The sequence below is a fragment of the Sciurus carolinensis genome, chromosome 4, assembly GCF_902686445.1.
Source record: "Sciurus carolinensis chromosome 4, mSciCar1.2, whole genome shotgun sequence".
Taxonomy (NCBI): Eukaryota; Metazoa; Chordata; class Mammalia; order Rodentia; family Sciuridae; genus Sciurus; species Sciurus carolinensis.
Window position 1 is genome coordinate 21344476 of NC_062216.1, and position 16953 is coordinate 21361428.

The 16953-nt window shown below is 31.1% G+C and overlaps 1 protein-coding gene across 4 annotated transcripts in view; it reads left to right on the forward strand.

Moving 5' to 3' along the window:
- Positions 1-16953, forward strand: part of Tll1 (tolloid like 1) — a 205719-nt gene that overhangs the window by 125048 nt on the left and 63718 nt on the right. For all 4 annotated transcript variants that reach the window (XM_047551066.1, XM_047551067.1, XM_047551068.1 and 1 more), the window contains 2 exons: positions 5768-5892; positions 13641-13756. In XM_047551066.1, coding sequence (XP_047407022.1) covers positions 5768-5892; positions 13641-13756 — 241 coding nt within the window. The remainder of the gene's footprint in view (positions 1-5767; positions 5893-13640; positions 13757-16953) is intronic.

A 16953-nucleotide genomic window follows, 5' to 3' on the forward strand; every position in this document is an offset into this window, starting at 1 on the left:
CCAGGCAAGGTGGTGCACACCTGTAATCCCAGAAGGTTAAGAGACTGAGGTATCATGAGTTCAAAGCCAACCTCAGGAACTTAGTGAGACCCTGCCTCTAAATAAAATATAAAAAATGACTAGGAATGTGGCTCAGTGGTTAAGCGCCTCTGGTTTCAATCCCAGTACCAAAAGAAGAAAAGAAAATTATCTTTAAAAAAATGTCTGAATACCAAAAATTTGAGTGTTGACTGTATTTAAAAATCATTACCTTCTGAAGATACATAATATGTATATTTGTTCATATGTAATAACTATCCAAATACTTACTGTTTCTGGATTTGAATTTAAGTTTTGGTAGAAATGAACCCAGACATTTGGCCTGAAATTAACCCTAAAATTTTATTTTTAGGTCAATTCTTGAAATTAAGTTTTCCATGAAAATATATAAGAAGGTGATAGTTGCATCCCAGTTCATCTACGATGCCTTTCTTATACTGTTGAATTACATTATTTAGAATATACCTGGGGTTTAATGCTTTGGAGAAGAGGAGGTGCTGGAAAGTGGTGAAAAAATTTATTTTCTCTGTCCTTCCTAGATGATGAATCTTTACCGAGGATTGGCACATGAATATTCTCTTAGTCGGTACTACTTTCACATTACATTGCATTTTCTCCCCAAACTACTCTGTTCTTGCTGCGTGCTGTCCATCTCCCCCCACCCACCTGTGCGTCGTGTGCCAACTGGCTTTGATTGATGATTCTGTTTCAAAACTATTCATTTTTAATAAGTAAATTTATTTTCCTATGTGGTAAGAGACTGTATCTACCCGTTAGGAGGATAGACCCTATTCATATTATTTTACTTTTTTGACTCTATCAAGAGAATGTTTATTAGCATATTTAAATGAATGATTTCAGAAATGAAAATTTTGTTACAGGATTTTAGCTTCACCTTTCCAAAAATATCTGAAATTTCTTCTTTGTGTAAAAAATTGCAATGAAAAGTTACCATTTCATTCATTTTTAAAATGTACAGCTAAATAGTGTTAAATATATTTACACTGTTGTGAAACAGATCAGCAGTTCTTTTGCACCTTGCAAAACTAAACTCTATATCCATTAAACACTAACTTCCCTTTCTCCTTCGTCCTAGTACCTAGAGACCATCGTTTTATTTTTGGTTTCTATGACTTTGACTACTTTAGTTACCTTCTATGATTATAATCATTCAGTATTTTTTCTTTTTTGTCAGGCTTATTTTACTTAGTATTATTTCCTCAAGATCTGTCCATGCTGTAGCATATGATAGGATTTTCTTCTGCAACATTAAAGAATAACTTCCATTGTATGGACATATAATATTTTGTTTATCCCTTCATCCATCAAGGGACTTTAGGGTTGTATAGTAGTGCAATGAACATAGATAGGCAAATATCTTTCAGATATACAATTCTTTTGGGTATCTACCTAGAAATGGATTTGCTGCATCATATGTTGATTCTATTTTAAATTTTTTGAGGAAACTCCATTTTCTTTTCCATAGTGGTTGTACTATTTATACTCTCAACAAGAGAGCACAAGGGTACCAATTGCTCCACATATTTAACAACATTTTTTATTTTCTGTGTCTTGATGTGAAGTGATAGCTCACTGTGATTTTGATTATATTTTTCTGATGATTAGAGAGCATCTCTGCATGATCATTTGAACATATTCTTGGTGACCACTTGTATAGCATCTTTGGAAAAATGTTATTGAAGACCTTTACTCATTTTTTAATCTGGTCATTTATTTGTTGTTGAGTTGCAAGAGTTCTTTATATATTCTAGCTATTAACCACTTACCAGAATATGATTTTCAAATACCAGCTTCCGTTCTGTAGGCTATCTTTATGTTTGAGGTAATCCTATTGTTTATTTTTAATTTTATTGTCTATGCTTTTAATTCCAGATCAAATAAATCATGGCCATATCCAATGTCAGAAAGTTTTTCCCCTATGTTTTCTTCTGGAGGATTTATAGATTTAGGCTTTTTGTTTATGTTCTTAATATTCAAAATGGTATGAGATAGGGATTCAACTTCACTGTTTTGCTTGTGGATATTCAGTTTTGCAGTACCATCTGTAAAAGCTACTTCCTTGGACCTAATGTGTCTTGGCACCCTTGTTAAAGATAATTTGACTGTATATATAAAGTTTCTTTCTGGTGTCTCTATGTTATTTCATTGGTCTGTAGTCTGCAATTAATGCCAGTACCACAAGATTTGGTTGCTGTAGTTGTATAACATGTTTTGAAATAATTCCTCGAAGGTTGAAGTGTGAGTTCTTCAAGTGTATTCCTCCTTGTCAAAATTATTTAAGCTTTTCATTATCCCTTGAGATTATACATAATTTCTAGTGTGATTTAAAAAAATTCTGTAACAAGTGTCTGGGATTTTGATAGGGATTGTATTGTATCTATAGACTATTTGGGTAATCTTAATATCTTAATGATCTTTAGATACATGAATAAAGAATCTTTCTATATTTTTTCTTCTTTAATTTCTTTCAACATTTTTTTTTTTTTTAGTTTTCATTGTATAAGTCTTTCAATCCTTTGGTTGTTTTATTTATCAGCCATTTTTTATTTTTCAATGCTTACAAGTAGAACTTTTCCCCTTAATTTCCTTTTTGGATTGCTCTGTGTTACTCTATAGAAATAATTTTTGTGTATTGATTTTGTATCTTTATGTTTCTGAAATCATTTATTTTCTAATTTTTTTGTAGCAATATTTATGGTTTTATACATATAAGAACATAGCTTCTGTAAACAGACAATTTTTTCCTTTCCAATTTGGATGCATGCTATTTATTTTCTTCTTCCCTCCCTTCATCCTCTCTTTTCTTTCTTCCTTCCTTCCTTTCTTTCATCTTTCCTTCTTTCTTCATTCTTACCTCTCCCTGCCCCTCTTTATCACTTTCTTCTTCTTTCTTTCTCTGCTACGACTTCTAGTATTATACTGAACAGATGTGGTAGCAATAGGTATTCTTGCCTTGTTCCTGATCTAAGAGGAAAAGATATGAAATGAACTATGGGGTTTTCTCATGTGGCCTGTATTATGATGAGATAATTTCCTTTTATTTTTAGTTTGTTGAGTGTTTGTCATGAAAAGAATCTTGTCATGATAAACACTTTGTCCTGTAGAACCTTGTCAAATGCTGTTTTGCTGTCTTTATTTATATTCATTGAGACAATCATGGTTTTTGTTCTTCGTTCTGAAAATGTTAAGTATATAGAGTTTTGTAATTTCTTCAGAACTCTTATAGATTCTGAACAGAGTCTATGAAGGTTTCAGTTGTTTCTATGAATGTAGCTCAATAGCAGATCTGGGAGAAATAGGGCTAGATCTATGAGATTTTAATGTCCATGGATATTTTGTAATGTAGATATTTGCACACTGGAAAATTCCCATTTTTAACTAAAAAAAAAGTTGTAAAATTTTTAAAAATTTATGTAAAAACCTGGCTATTTTTCTGTTTAAATGTAACTAAAGTAAATGAAGAATGGAGCTTAAGTTAGTATACCCCGAGTAGGATCTGACTCAGGCCTGTTGATAGGGTCTCACTGAGAAGATCCACTAAGAGTCTGTCTTGCTTAATGGTCAGGATGTAGGGAAGAGAATTGTAAACTTCTTGATGACAAAGAAAGAAGAAAAGAATAAGTCACTTAACCCCTTTTGGAACAGAAGGTTGATTACTTCTTTAGGCAGAATTAGTCAAAATTCATCATTCTGTTGTCTGAGATCGAATATTTTCACTCCAAAATGTCATTGACCTTTTAAAATGGAATCTTGAAAGCTGGAAAAAATAACAAAAGTTTTCAAAGATTATAAATTTATTTTTGAAATGGAAAATAGTGACATCAGTACGGAAATACTGCATAAATTGTAACACTTCATTAATTTAGATTTACCTTAATGTACCTGTTGATCATGAAGCATTATTGAGAAATAGCTTTTCTCAATGTTACCTGATAATTGAGTCTTCCATTTCAATTGCCTTGTCCTAGCTGGGGGAGATTCTTATAAATATGTGCAAGCTCTCACTTTTAATGATCAGTTTCCATAAATCATTAATCTTCACCCACATCTCAAGTGGTATACACACAGGGTTTTATAGATGCTTGGATATGGTTTTAAAGAGTTCCAGTCTTCTTATTTGAGTTATTCAGGTAAAATCTAATGATCACCACTCTTTCCCCTATTAAAAGCTTGGAAGTGGTCATAAATTACTCAGAGATCATGTTACTTTTCTGTTTATAAACTTCCTACAATTTACTGTAGATTAACAGTTGTCTTCAGGGTAAGAGTTAAATTCCCTGGCTGGTGCTCAAACTTTCATGATCCTCTCATCTCTGATCTATTGAATTTCTTGTTCTTTCTTTTGGGGAACACTCTACTCTCAGTTACACATACAGCTCTAACCTTCACTTCTTTGTGTTTAGTTAAAATGTCAGATCCCAAGTAAGTTCTTTTTAATCACTCTACTAAAGAGCCAGTTATCATAACTGCACAATGAATATCATCAATTCACCTTTATTTTTCTCCATAGCATCCATTACTACCTTGGTTATCAATATCTTGTTTAAAGCCTTTCTCCCGACATTAGACTGTTAGAATCTTGAAGATATGAGGTAGACCTACAACAGTGCTTAGTAAATATCTCCTAATGGGAGAATTCAATAGATCTAAAAATCTATGTTGTTCTGTTAAATTTCAGTTTAAAGGAATGTCCTGTGGTTTATCTCAATTTAAGATGTTATTGTATGATTTTATTTCTTAACATAAAAATAATTTTATATACAGTTCCTTTACCTTTTTTTTTTTTTTTTTTAATCCACATACATAGACTCCATACTTCTCAACTCTTTGGAATAGTCTTTCAGTCCATTTTAACTTTTAAGCTTATTACTTCATTTCAAGTTATAAATATTTGATATACTTTGCAAAATTAGAATACATGTTTAGTGTAGTGCAGTCAGAATATTAAATTATGCATATTAAGAAAAATAGCAATTCTCCTACCACAACCTTGAGTTCAAAACAATTTAGTATCTATAATTTAGTTTTATTAGGGCATTGATTAAGCTATGTTTGGTTATTTATTTCATAGTGAAAAAAATTTAAATTATATATATATGTGTGTGTATATAATATATATATATATATATATGCAAAATTATAATAATTTTGCTTTGCATAAACTTATCTAAGTTTTCACACTCTGTTTTTCCTGGTTCTTATACTATTATAATACAGGACTTCTCATAATCTTTGATTGAATTAGTAGTTTAAAAATAAATTAACTTTTCATTTAACTCTTACAATTTCAGTAGCCTCAAAATTATTTATTGGAGGTTGCTGTTTTTCTTATTTAATAAGGAAGAATTGTTTTACAACCTGGTAATCTAAGGGTTCTTGGATCTGTGAGGGAGACCCAAATAAAAGCCATGGTGTGCTTTGTGGGAGATGAAAAAGTATTTCATATCATTACAAACATACAACGTACATTTCTGAGTAAAAAGTGAATGTTGTCATTGAACGTGAGGCACACACGTTTAACATGCACCTTTTTTTATTTTTCCTACTTTGATGAAAGTATTTTGAAAGCCTCACACTGCATAAAGCTTGAACTGGCATATTTCCTCTGTGATTAAAATGAGTTTGAAGGGAAAAAAAATACAGCCTGATGTTTGTTAGGAGTTTTAATTTGGTGACGTAGGTGTGGTCTGCTTCTGTTTTTTTCCAGGGGGATGTTCCTGGATACCATTCTCCCCAACCGTGATGATAATGGAATACGTCCAGCAATTGGTCAGCGAACCCGGTTAAGCAAAGGAGATATCGCACAGGCAAGAAAGCTGTATAGATGTCCAGGTATTGCACAAAACAAACACAGAGGCATGCCTGGGCTTGACTGTTCTCTTCCAGATGCATAAGGCAGAACTTAATTCTTGTTCTTCTCTGTGCTGGCAAATGATGTGATAGAGTTCAAAGTCAGTGGTTGTAAAATGAGGCAGAACAGAACTCTGGATTACTTATTGCTATAAATAGAAACAGGTTGCTAGAAATCAGATGTCAAACACAGCGGAGGTGTATTTTTATTTCTTTTAGCTTAAAAGAGTAAAAGAGTGGAATAGAATTATTTTCAGATCACTATTAAGTAGTTTCATGATTTCATGGTTAAAGTTCTATTTCCTTGCTCATAGAAAAAGATTATCTTTTCAGAATCAGATTCTGCATGATCTTTCCTTCCAAGGAGCATTACTGATGGTATATAAACTAAAGTTCTATCAGTAGGAATTTATAATTTTGTTGCCAAAAAATAATTTCTGAGCATGTTACTCACTGAGTGAGGTGTGAATTACTGAGTAAGGTGTGTAAAATGCTAGCTAGGAAGTTAATGATTCAGTGTGGGTGTTGGCATTATTTTATTGATTCAGCACACCAGATTTTGTTGATATTTCTGCCTAAAAGTTTCCTCTCCATTCAAATCAGATTTACTAGGGAACATTGTGAAAAACTATTTTTTCCCAATTTTACTTTTATTAGTTTTTTTAAAATTTAGGTTAAGTTTTCAGAGTGAAGTTGAGATTTTTGAAATTTAAGTAAGTAATTAAAAACTTTGGTATCTTAATGAGTTGATATTTAAAACTTCAAAATGTTTTCTTCTTTTCATTTTTTTAAATTTTAATGCATTTAAGTATCCATTAACAATACATGATATTATTTTATGTGTTTTAGACCTTATATAAGTGATACATGATGTTCTCAACTTTAAAATTCAGTTTTATGTTTTTATGGAAACTGTATTTATATTATAGATTTACAAAATGTTTTCTTTTGTACATAAACATACCTATACATATCTACAGATATCTCTACTTCATGTTCATTAATTCATTTACTTCATATTTAAGTTGAATTCATATTTGAATAAATGCCTTTTAAAAATGTTTATGTAGATATGTAAAATACACACATCTGTGTGGTATGGTTTTGTTATTTTTTTTTTTACTACAGTTTCTGATAGGTAAGATAAATTTATGAGACAGTCACCACTTTGAAGAAGGCTATGGGTGATCCTTCACTAATTTCTAGCAACATTGGATATGTTATGCTTTTGTACTTTTTAAAAGAGAAAGATGTTGTGACTAGTAGTAACTACATAAATGAACCCTTTGCAAATAAACTAATTTGATTCTCTTTAAAAATATGTATATTATATACACATATAATATAAATATAATATAAAAAGCACTCTGAGATGCATTTGCACATTGACTTGGAAAGTCATTGGGAATCAAAAAGTAATTGAACTTATGATACCATAATCTAATTTTCAGCCTGTAGATCTTCATATTTCAGTTATTAACAGAACTACCACTAGAAGTATAGTTTTCCCTTGAGATTTTAATTGTGTAAAATACATAAATGGGCCATAATTAACATACAAATTCATTTGTTTAATACAGTATATCCATATACTCATGAAGCACTATGATCTGTGGGAAAGACAGTTTATATTCCTAAGATAGTATGTAAAGCAAGTTGCAATATTACAGCTTATGAATTACATGAAACAAAGGAGAACTAAAAGATAAATATTAAACTGCATGCTCCTTTGCCTTATTCTTAACCCTTCTATTAGAAATTGCTCATCAGTAGAAATCATAAAATATATTTGGCTACTTTTCTTGCCCAATATTATTTCTTATCAGTTTATACTCAAAGTTCTTGTAGAAGTACATTTTATAAAGCTATTTCTTTTAGAATTTAATTTTGAAAGGAATACTGATCTGGAAAAGTATAGCACTAGATACACATGGTTGTGGCTTTTAGGGTCTGTGATAAGTGGAAAACGGAGTCCAAGAGGGCAAATTTCTCATAAGCTGCCTGCAAATACTGTTGCACCTTCTTAAATAATATAGAGAATGGTTTAAAATTTTTGTCAGATGATGAAAAGTATATATTTTAAATTTTCTTAAAATATTAATGGTTACTTTTATGTGATGCTATAGGTGGTATAAACCATGTAATTCATTATTATATTTATCTATTTGTATATGGTCAAAGTATAAATTAAATGGATGTATGAAACAGTTGTATTGTCAATACATGCTCATCTCAAAAAGCTCAAAATAAGACTAAAGCTAGATTTTTAAGGTGATGCTCTGAAGGTAAGTTATAGTTTAGAAATGCTTTCATTGGAATTTCTTCCTCTTAGTTCTAAAGACAGGCAAGAAAGTCTTCTTGTGAATTACTGTGTAAAGAAAGAACACGGTCCCTTACAGCACTGGCACTTCTGTAAGAGACATTCACCCCTTGCTGGATCACATGGTCCCAGAAGGGGCAAGGGAAGGGAAGGTGGAGAGGTTCAACATTGGAATAGGAGGGATTTCTGGATTCAGTTGTCAGAAGGTCAGTCCTGTGTCCTGGTGACTTCCAGGCCTTTCAAGCAGTAAGGAATCTTAAAGGACACCCACCAAAGCTACTTGCCTGCTATTGTAGTGCTTTGTATCCTATATACAAACATTAGGATAAGAAACATCCACATGTGGGTAAAGAATAAGTCATTGTTAAACTCTTCTTCCCTTGATCCCAACAATTAGCAGTTTGCTTGTATAGGTGATCCTTTCTGGGGTATATGAGTCATAGCATGTCTGCTCTTCATCAATGATTAATTTGTCCTCTTATTCTCTTTCTTTTGGAGCCTCTTTTTTTTCCTTCCAATTCTCATTTTCTAGCAGTATTCTCTAATTTGCTTTAACCTTTACATTACTTTCCTTTTTATTTTTTAAAAGTCTTACTCTTCTCCTACCTCACTGGTATTAATCAGCATTTTCTCTTCATTCAGTTTTTTTCTGTAATCCTATGAACTTTTTGCTTGTCAATACTTGGTACTTTGACCAACTGTAAAGCATAATATTTCTCCATAGGTCTTCCATAGTTAGTTTGTCAAGTGTGTTAGCCAGTTTTCCATTACTTCAACAAATGCTTGAGGTGATTAATTTATAAAGAGAAAAGGTTTATTTTTGGCTTTTAAAGTTTCCAGTCTATGATCTATTGACCCCATAGGTTTTGGGCCTGTGCTGAGGCAGCACACCATGGCAACCATGTGTGGTGGAACAGAGCTGCTCACCTCATGACCCGGAAGTGGGGAACAAAAAGAGGAAAAGACGCTAGTCCCACTATCACTTTCAAAGGCACACCTTTGATAACCTGAAGACCTTCCACTAACCCCCATCTCTTAAAGGTCCCACTCAAATAGTACCATGTTATGACCTTTGTAAAACCCTTAAGATCCAAACTGTAGCATCAAGCAGCATAATAAAATTAAGAAAAACATAAAATAAATTTGTATCTAACAATAAGCTTTTGAAGATTAGGATCCCTCTTGTAACATCAAAGTATATGTATATTCACACATTAACACACATAACCTATGTTCACACACTTACTTTTAATATGCAGACAATACATGTACAGAATGCCCATATCAGTGGATGTACATTAATGTGGAGGCGGAAGGGATGGAAGGCCAGTTTTGACACGCATGGGCTTTGATTACTAGGAATTTTCAAGTGTTTTGGCACGTCTTTTATTTATCTGCAAAGTTGATGAAAAGTGTCTATTTTTTTGTTATCTGCACAATAGTTGTTCATGTACTGTTACTATGATTCTCCAAGAATTCAGATAGAAAACTCTTCTATCACTGCTTCTAGAGGTGCGGCTTTTGGGTAAAATACGTCACCAACACTAAAAAAATTCACTTAGTCGTTTTTCTCTATTTATTCATGAATGTAACTGTTCATCTACTAGCAAACCTTCCCTTTTCGGTGGAATGGTAACGCAGGACCCTCAGTAGCCCACGTCAGACGGTGGGAGTCATTCTCATGTCATTCCCCCGTCTGCCTCTCTTCCCATGCCTCTTCATTCTCCACCCTTTTGTTTCCATCCTCTTAGAATCTCAAATTCCTGTGGAGAATATTTCCGGTACCATCCACTCTTGTCTGATTGCTGACATGCCTCCTGTTTATTTCTTGCCTTCACTCATACGTACTTCCAGTTTTCTGACCATACTGCTGTCCAAGTGACATTTCAAAATGCAAATCTTTTCCCATGGACCTTCAGAATAAAGGTTAATTTCCTTCTCAGGATGCCTCTTTCAAAACTTGTCCCCCATCTCTTCCCTTACCCTCACATCTAGATACTAATTTCCCTAGAACTTAGTTTCTCACCCTTACTTCCTTCAGTTGGAATCATGGTATCCTTTGCTTTTGGTCTCTTCTGTCAGATGGAACACCCGTAACTGCCACCTGTTGAAATCCTTCTACTTAAAAATGCCCTGGTCTTTCAGGACTCCTTGTCTATTCAATTCTTGTCTTTATATCTTACTCTTCTGATTGTCAGTTGACTTGTCATTTGATTGGAAGCTCTTTGAAGATCAGAGTTGGGCTTTTCTTCCAGGTATCTGAAATCTGATATCAATTAGGAGCTCAAAAGACTTGAAAGAATGAAAAAACTTTAATGTGATGGGCACTGCACTGGATGTTACAGACATGAAAGGAAACGGAATTTATACACAGATAGCAAGGAAGGGGAACTCATGAGGAGGGCGGGAGAGCTCGGTGAGGAAGTAAATCTCTTCCATAAAGATGCTAGAGTGGAGTTAGGAGTAGCTGAGCTGGTGTGTATTGGCTGAGAAAGCCTTCCAGGAGCTGGTATCTGTGCTTTGACTTACAGTGTTTTAGGCTTGACTATGCAGTTGCTACAAAAATATATTTTAAAATCTTTAAAATCTTTCAACAATTTATCTCACTATTATTGCTCAGGTAATTACTTAGGATTCTTGTTTTTTTCTATTTCCTGTTATGAAAATCATTTTGAACCAAAATTTTATTTATAATGTTTAAAAAATTTTAAAGAGCCATGAATTTGTGAACAATTTAAAAACATTAAGCATACTACCAAGTTGATTAGACCTTTTTTATTACTTCCTTTAAATTAGAATTTATCATTTTTAGATTTTGATTAAATTCAAATTATTTTGCAGTTCTCTATGTTTTCATTAGCTTTAGTAAAATACAGAATATGGAGAAGAAAAAAATTTAATATTTGGTATTTGTTGAATGCTATGGACATTCGACAGTAAATATATTTGTAGATGGATGTGTTTTCCTGTGTAAGTTTGCTCATGTTACTAAAAGGAGGAGAATTTGTAATTATTCCTCAATAATACACAATCTAAATGATACTTATACCATAATTTTCTATGCTAGAAGAAGGAAGATATGTATGCATTATTTAATTGAAAAGTGAGGTGAGTCATATGATAAAGACTTTTATGTTTAACTTTCAAATTGTTTTTTAAAGTAATTTTGATTTAGAATATTCATCTTAATAATTTGCCTTAGAATACTCATCATAATAATTTGCCTCTTTATATTTTTTAATGCTTTCATTTTCCCAAATTTTACTCAGGAAATAGTTGTAGTTTAAAGACACACTCTTACCCTACAGTCCTAGTCTTTCTCCCTGTGGGAGGAGTATTTAAGTGTTAAGATGACTCAGGGCATAGTAACATTTAATTTAACCCCTACAAAACAACCTTATGAAGTCTATGTTAACAAAATAGGTGGAAGAGAAAACTGGAACTAAGGCTTTTGAGCTTAACATGTGAGGATGTAATTAGGAAGTGACAGTGTCAATACTTATATTTGTCTTTTCATCCACATACCTTGTCATCAATGTGCAGACTAAATGATTGAATTGAATGGTGCCACCTTTCCTTTGTTAATTTTTAAAATTATTTGAATAGTAAAGATTTTTTTGATAACAGCATAAATCAACTAATGACTGAAACATAATGTGTAGTAGGGGCTCTTTAACCTGGGACAATCTCATTTATTGAATAATGTTCGGAAAGGACTATCAAAACTTTAATAATAGATATTTGTACTTGTTGAATTATAAACAGACACTATGTCATAGACATTTAATTTTAAAATTGTATGTTATGTTTTTTTAAAATTTTTATTTGTTCTAATTAGTTATACATGACAGTAGAATACATTTGTGCATTTTGATAAAATGCAGTCTCTTTTGAATCAGAACAGTACTGTGTAAATTTGTGCATTACATGTATGATTCTATATGTATAGATTATAAACATATACATATGTAGATTATAAACATACACAGATATATAAAATTATTTTAATTTCACTTTAGGAAATCAAGTCTGAGAATTCTCTGCAGCTTAAAAGGCTTTAAATCAATACAGAATTTACTTTTAAACTGCTGAGAATTTTAAGTTTTTTCACTGAAACACTCAACTCCCAAATTAAGTAGCACCTAGCTGATCCACTTGGAAATACATTATTTATTTTAATAAAATCTTAACACATTTTCATTTTTCCAAAGTCATCTTACATTGTGGCAATTGTCAAGTGCCCTAGATGATTCATAGAACAGTGTTAAATTATGTATTTTTTGTATTTTTGACCTTGAGCATTTTAATTTTGTGCTAAAGTTCCTTTTATCTGCCTGGTTCAACAAAATAAACATTGCTTATTGCTACTTTAAATTTATTTTGTTATACAAACATAATATCTCTTTTCTGAATATTTATAACAGACTATTTTTACAGTCCTGTTTTATGTTTTCAGAGTCATTATCTTTCTTTGTTTAACATAAGATTTCCAGAACCATTTATAATTTATTGAGGATTTGATGAGACAGGAGTTCACCTGCTGGTAGTTCTGACTCTGTAATATGGTCATATCTCAGTTTTGATTTCAGTCTTCTTCAGAAGGAAGGAACTGTTATTTAAGATTATTGAGTGAAGGTCATAAAGATGACTGGCTGTACCAGAGAGATCATTCTTGAATTAGGAATCCTTGAAACACAGTCTAGGTCGTGCACTTTATACCATGTCTTTCAAAAGCAGTCGGAAAACCCACAATAAAGTTGTGCTGATCATCAACCTTCGCCTAATATAGGTCTTGATTATGTGTAGTTGATTATTTTTTATTTCCAATGACAGATAATTTTTTCAAGGATAAAATAGAAAGAAAGACATAGTAAAGTGTTTAGATATTTTGGAAAATTTAAATTTTCCATGATATTTTTACTTTTCCAATTTTTTCTTATTTTGAAACATTGTACTTGACATTTTGATATCACCTTTATTGAATATTTATTACTTATCCCTTATGACTTTTTCAACCTTGAATGGTATTTACTATTAACCTCTATTCACTCAAATATATAAATAGACTGTTCCAAGTGGTCCCAAAGCAGCATTAATTTGGTATCCACTGGCCTGACCCTGAATTTGGATGTCCTTTAAGTTGGCTACTGGCTTCTTGAGAAAGAATGAGTAAATGTCCTATGAGGAAGAACTTTATAAATGCCAGGTTATTTATTAATAATCTTGTTCTATGATAACTCTAGTGATGAGATTAAGTATACCAAAATTCTGGTAAGAGATATATAAAAAGAACTTTACTTAGGAAAAGTCTTATAGGATATAAATACATACTCTTGTCTAAGACATTGTTAGTGATATTTACATTCTTCATAAAAATTAAAGAATAATCTTATGTATTCTTTCCTTTCAGCATGTGGAGAAACCCTCCAAGAATCCAATGGCAACCTCTCCTCTCCAGGATTTCCAAATGGCTACCCTTCTTATACACACTGTATCTGGAGAGTTTCTGTGACCCCAGGGGAGAAGGTAGTTCTATTTAGTCTCATATAACTGAAAAGGTTCATCATTTTTCAAACATAATTTGCTTTATCTTTTATTCTTCTTTCATTCTTCAAATATTCAGAAAAGTAATAATGGTTATTACTCAAACTCTGGAAATTTTTGGAAGATATAATTTAAAAATCTGTAAATGCTATAACAGGGTTGATGTAATAAAATCATATTATCAGATGCAATGAAGTTAAGTTCAAAATCAGCATTAGAAAGATAACTATGAAAATATTAAATTAAGAAATAAACACCTAAATGTTTAATTAAGGCAATTATAATAAAACTTAGAAACTATTTTCAACCATTATAAAACTAATATACTGAATACTAAGCCTGTAACATGCAACTAAAGCAGTACTTTGAAGAAAATTCACAGACTTAAATGCTTACATAAGAGAATAATAAGACCCAAAACCAATGAGCAAGCTTTCCATATAAAAGGCCTAAAAAACAAGGCAATAAAATAAAAGAAAGATATTTAAGGAGGGAAATAATAAAAGATAAAGCTATTGACATGAAAATAAAATATGAACAAAGATGCTTGTTTGAATAGATTTTGAAAACAGGGAAATAAATGACAAGAGGTAAAGAAAGAATTAGAGAAAGCACAATTATTTAATATTTAGAGAGCGAACATGGGACAATAGATACTTTAGAAAACAAAATTAAAATTAAAATATTTTGAACATTATGCATATAACTTAAAAGTTGTTGGATGAAGCGGGCAAATTCCTACAAAATTTTACCATATTCTTACTGAAAAGAATTAAAAACTGAATAATCATGTAACCATTAAAGAAATAGCATTACTAGTGAACTGAATTATTAGGGTTTTATTTTCAGCAAAGTCATGTTCACATTGCTTCGTTAGTAAGATAAACCCAACACTGAAAGAAGAAATAAGCATAATCTTATATATAAACTCTTCCTGGAGATAAAGATGTCCTCTTATGGGGGGCTGGGGAATATAGCTCAGTTAGTAGAGTGCTTGCCTGAAAAGCACAAGGCCCTGGGTTCATTCCCCAGCACCACCAAAAATTAAAAAAAAAAAAAAGTCCTTTTATGTATGTGTTATAAACCTTGATACCAGTCCTGATGAGGACAGTATAAGAAAGGACATTTTTACCCCAGATTCACACATGAATATGGATATAAAAATTCCATCAAAATTACCAAGTCAAATGCCAATATATATGTTTGTATATATAAGTATCCATAATCTATCTATAAAATATATCTGTATGTAACTGTTAGATGAGCATCTAAAATCAAGAGAAAAATTCTAATGATTTAATAACAGCAATAGCATACTGTGAGCGAACTAAGAGAATACTTTCTTAATCTTAGAAAGAGAATCAACAAAAATGATCACAAAAGCGATTTTTATTAGGGAAACTATTTCTTTTGAGGTAGGTTAAAAAAACAAGAACATCCACTACCACCATTTCTGTTTCAATATTTTGTTGACCATGTACAAATAGAGAAACAACATGTATCCCATTTGTATACAATAAAAAAAAAAAGTTTTGTTGGAAGTAACAGATCATGAAAATCAGAAAGTGGAGTTAAACACACAAGAATTTAAAAGGAAGACAAAATTTTCTTTAGCATTGTTTGTTTGATTGGATATAAAATTTAAAATTGTTAACTATTAAAAATGAGTATTAATTTCTGAATTCTATTTTGAAAGCTCACCTCAGGTCTATTTTGATAGTCATCTGTATTAATATTAACAAACCTATATTGAGATTAATCTCAAGAATAAAGATTAATTTTTTACTAGTTATTATATGACTTTGACCTTTCAATTAATCTCAAAAGAGTTATATTTATTCATTAGTTTCAGTGAAATGTCATTACAGTTAAATATATTTAATATTCCTGGGGATAATTGAATGTGGTTGAGGAATATCATAGGGCCAGAGTTTTGTGATATCCCTGGCATAAATTCTTTGAATAAAATATTTGAGTAACATAACTTTTATGCACATAAATCAGGAATAACTTGAAATCCATGAGTGCATGCATAGTTATTTAGCTATTTTTAATTTAAGAGTTGCAATTCTGTCTCTGTGTAATGTGCTTATAATTGTTGACCAATTGCTATTTAGGTTCTTTCAATAATTCCTTCAAAATATATTATGAAAATTATTCTTAAAAAGGAACTAAAGAGCAAATTTTAAATAATGGTAAATTTTGAGAGTAAGTTTTAAAATTTTACTTTTTTTAAAAAAAAATACATCTTGTAAAATCTGAAAATTTTGGGAATAAGATTAATCAAATCAGTTAATAACAGCAAATTAATATTTGGGTATAAATGTTCCTCTTATGCATTTGAAATACCCATACCCTTAGCATTCAGAAGTAATTCACTTTTCTTATATATGTTATTACCAGGAAAATTACGTTTTCCATAGTGTTGCAAATAGAAAAACAAATTTGTTATCCTTTCTCTTATTTTTCTTAATATTATTTATGATGATTAGTGAATAAATTCGTTGTTACAAGTGGGTAATGAACAATATTACTTCATTTTTATACTTTGTGTTTTTGTTTTATTTTTCAAACATTTGAGTTAATTGGTTTTTTAACTTAAGTTGGAAGTCTCACTTATTAATTTGAAGTATCTTTTCCAGTATAAACAATAGGGGCTCTAATTTACGTCTAAGTACTACTTAATCTGAATTTAATCAGTTTTACATATAGTATTTTTGTTATTTTAAAATTCTAAATATTTTATGTGTTCTGTTATTTTTTCTTTAACACACATATTTTAGTAATTTTTTTAAAAAATTTGGAAACATATTATTTTTCCAGTCATCCTTTGCTTATTAATTTATCTTTTAGTCATCTATGGATGAGATACTATAGTCTATATATGATTCGGTCTTTGAAATAGCCTTAGTCTGGTATTACTTTGGAAGTGACCAATGTCCATAAAATTATCTGTGCTTTAAGAATATATTCTGTGCACTTGGGTGTGAAATTATTTATCTATATATTGATCTTTCTATTATGTATATATTAGTCTATCTACATATTAGTCTTTCTAATTGTATGGTTGATATAGTCTCCATATTATTGTTTTTATCTGCTTTGTCTATCAAATAATTAGAAAGGTATGCCAATATTATTTCATTGATTTCTTAATTTCTGTTAACAGTTGTTCACTT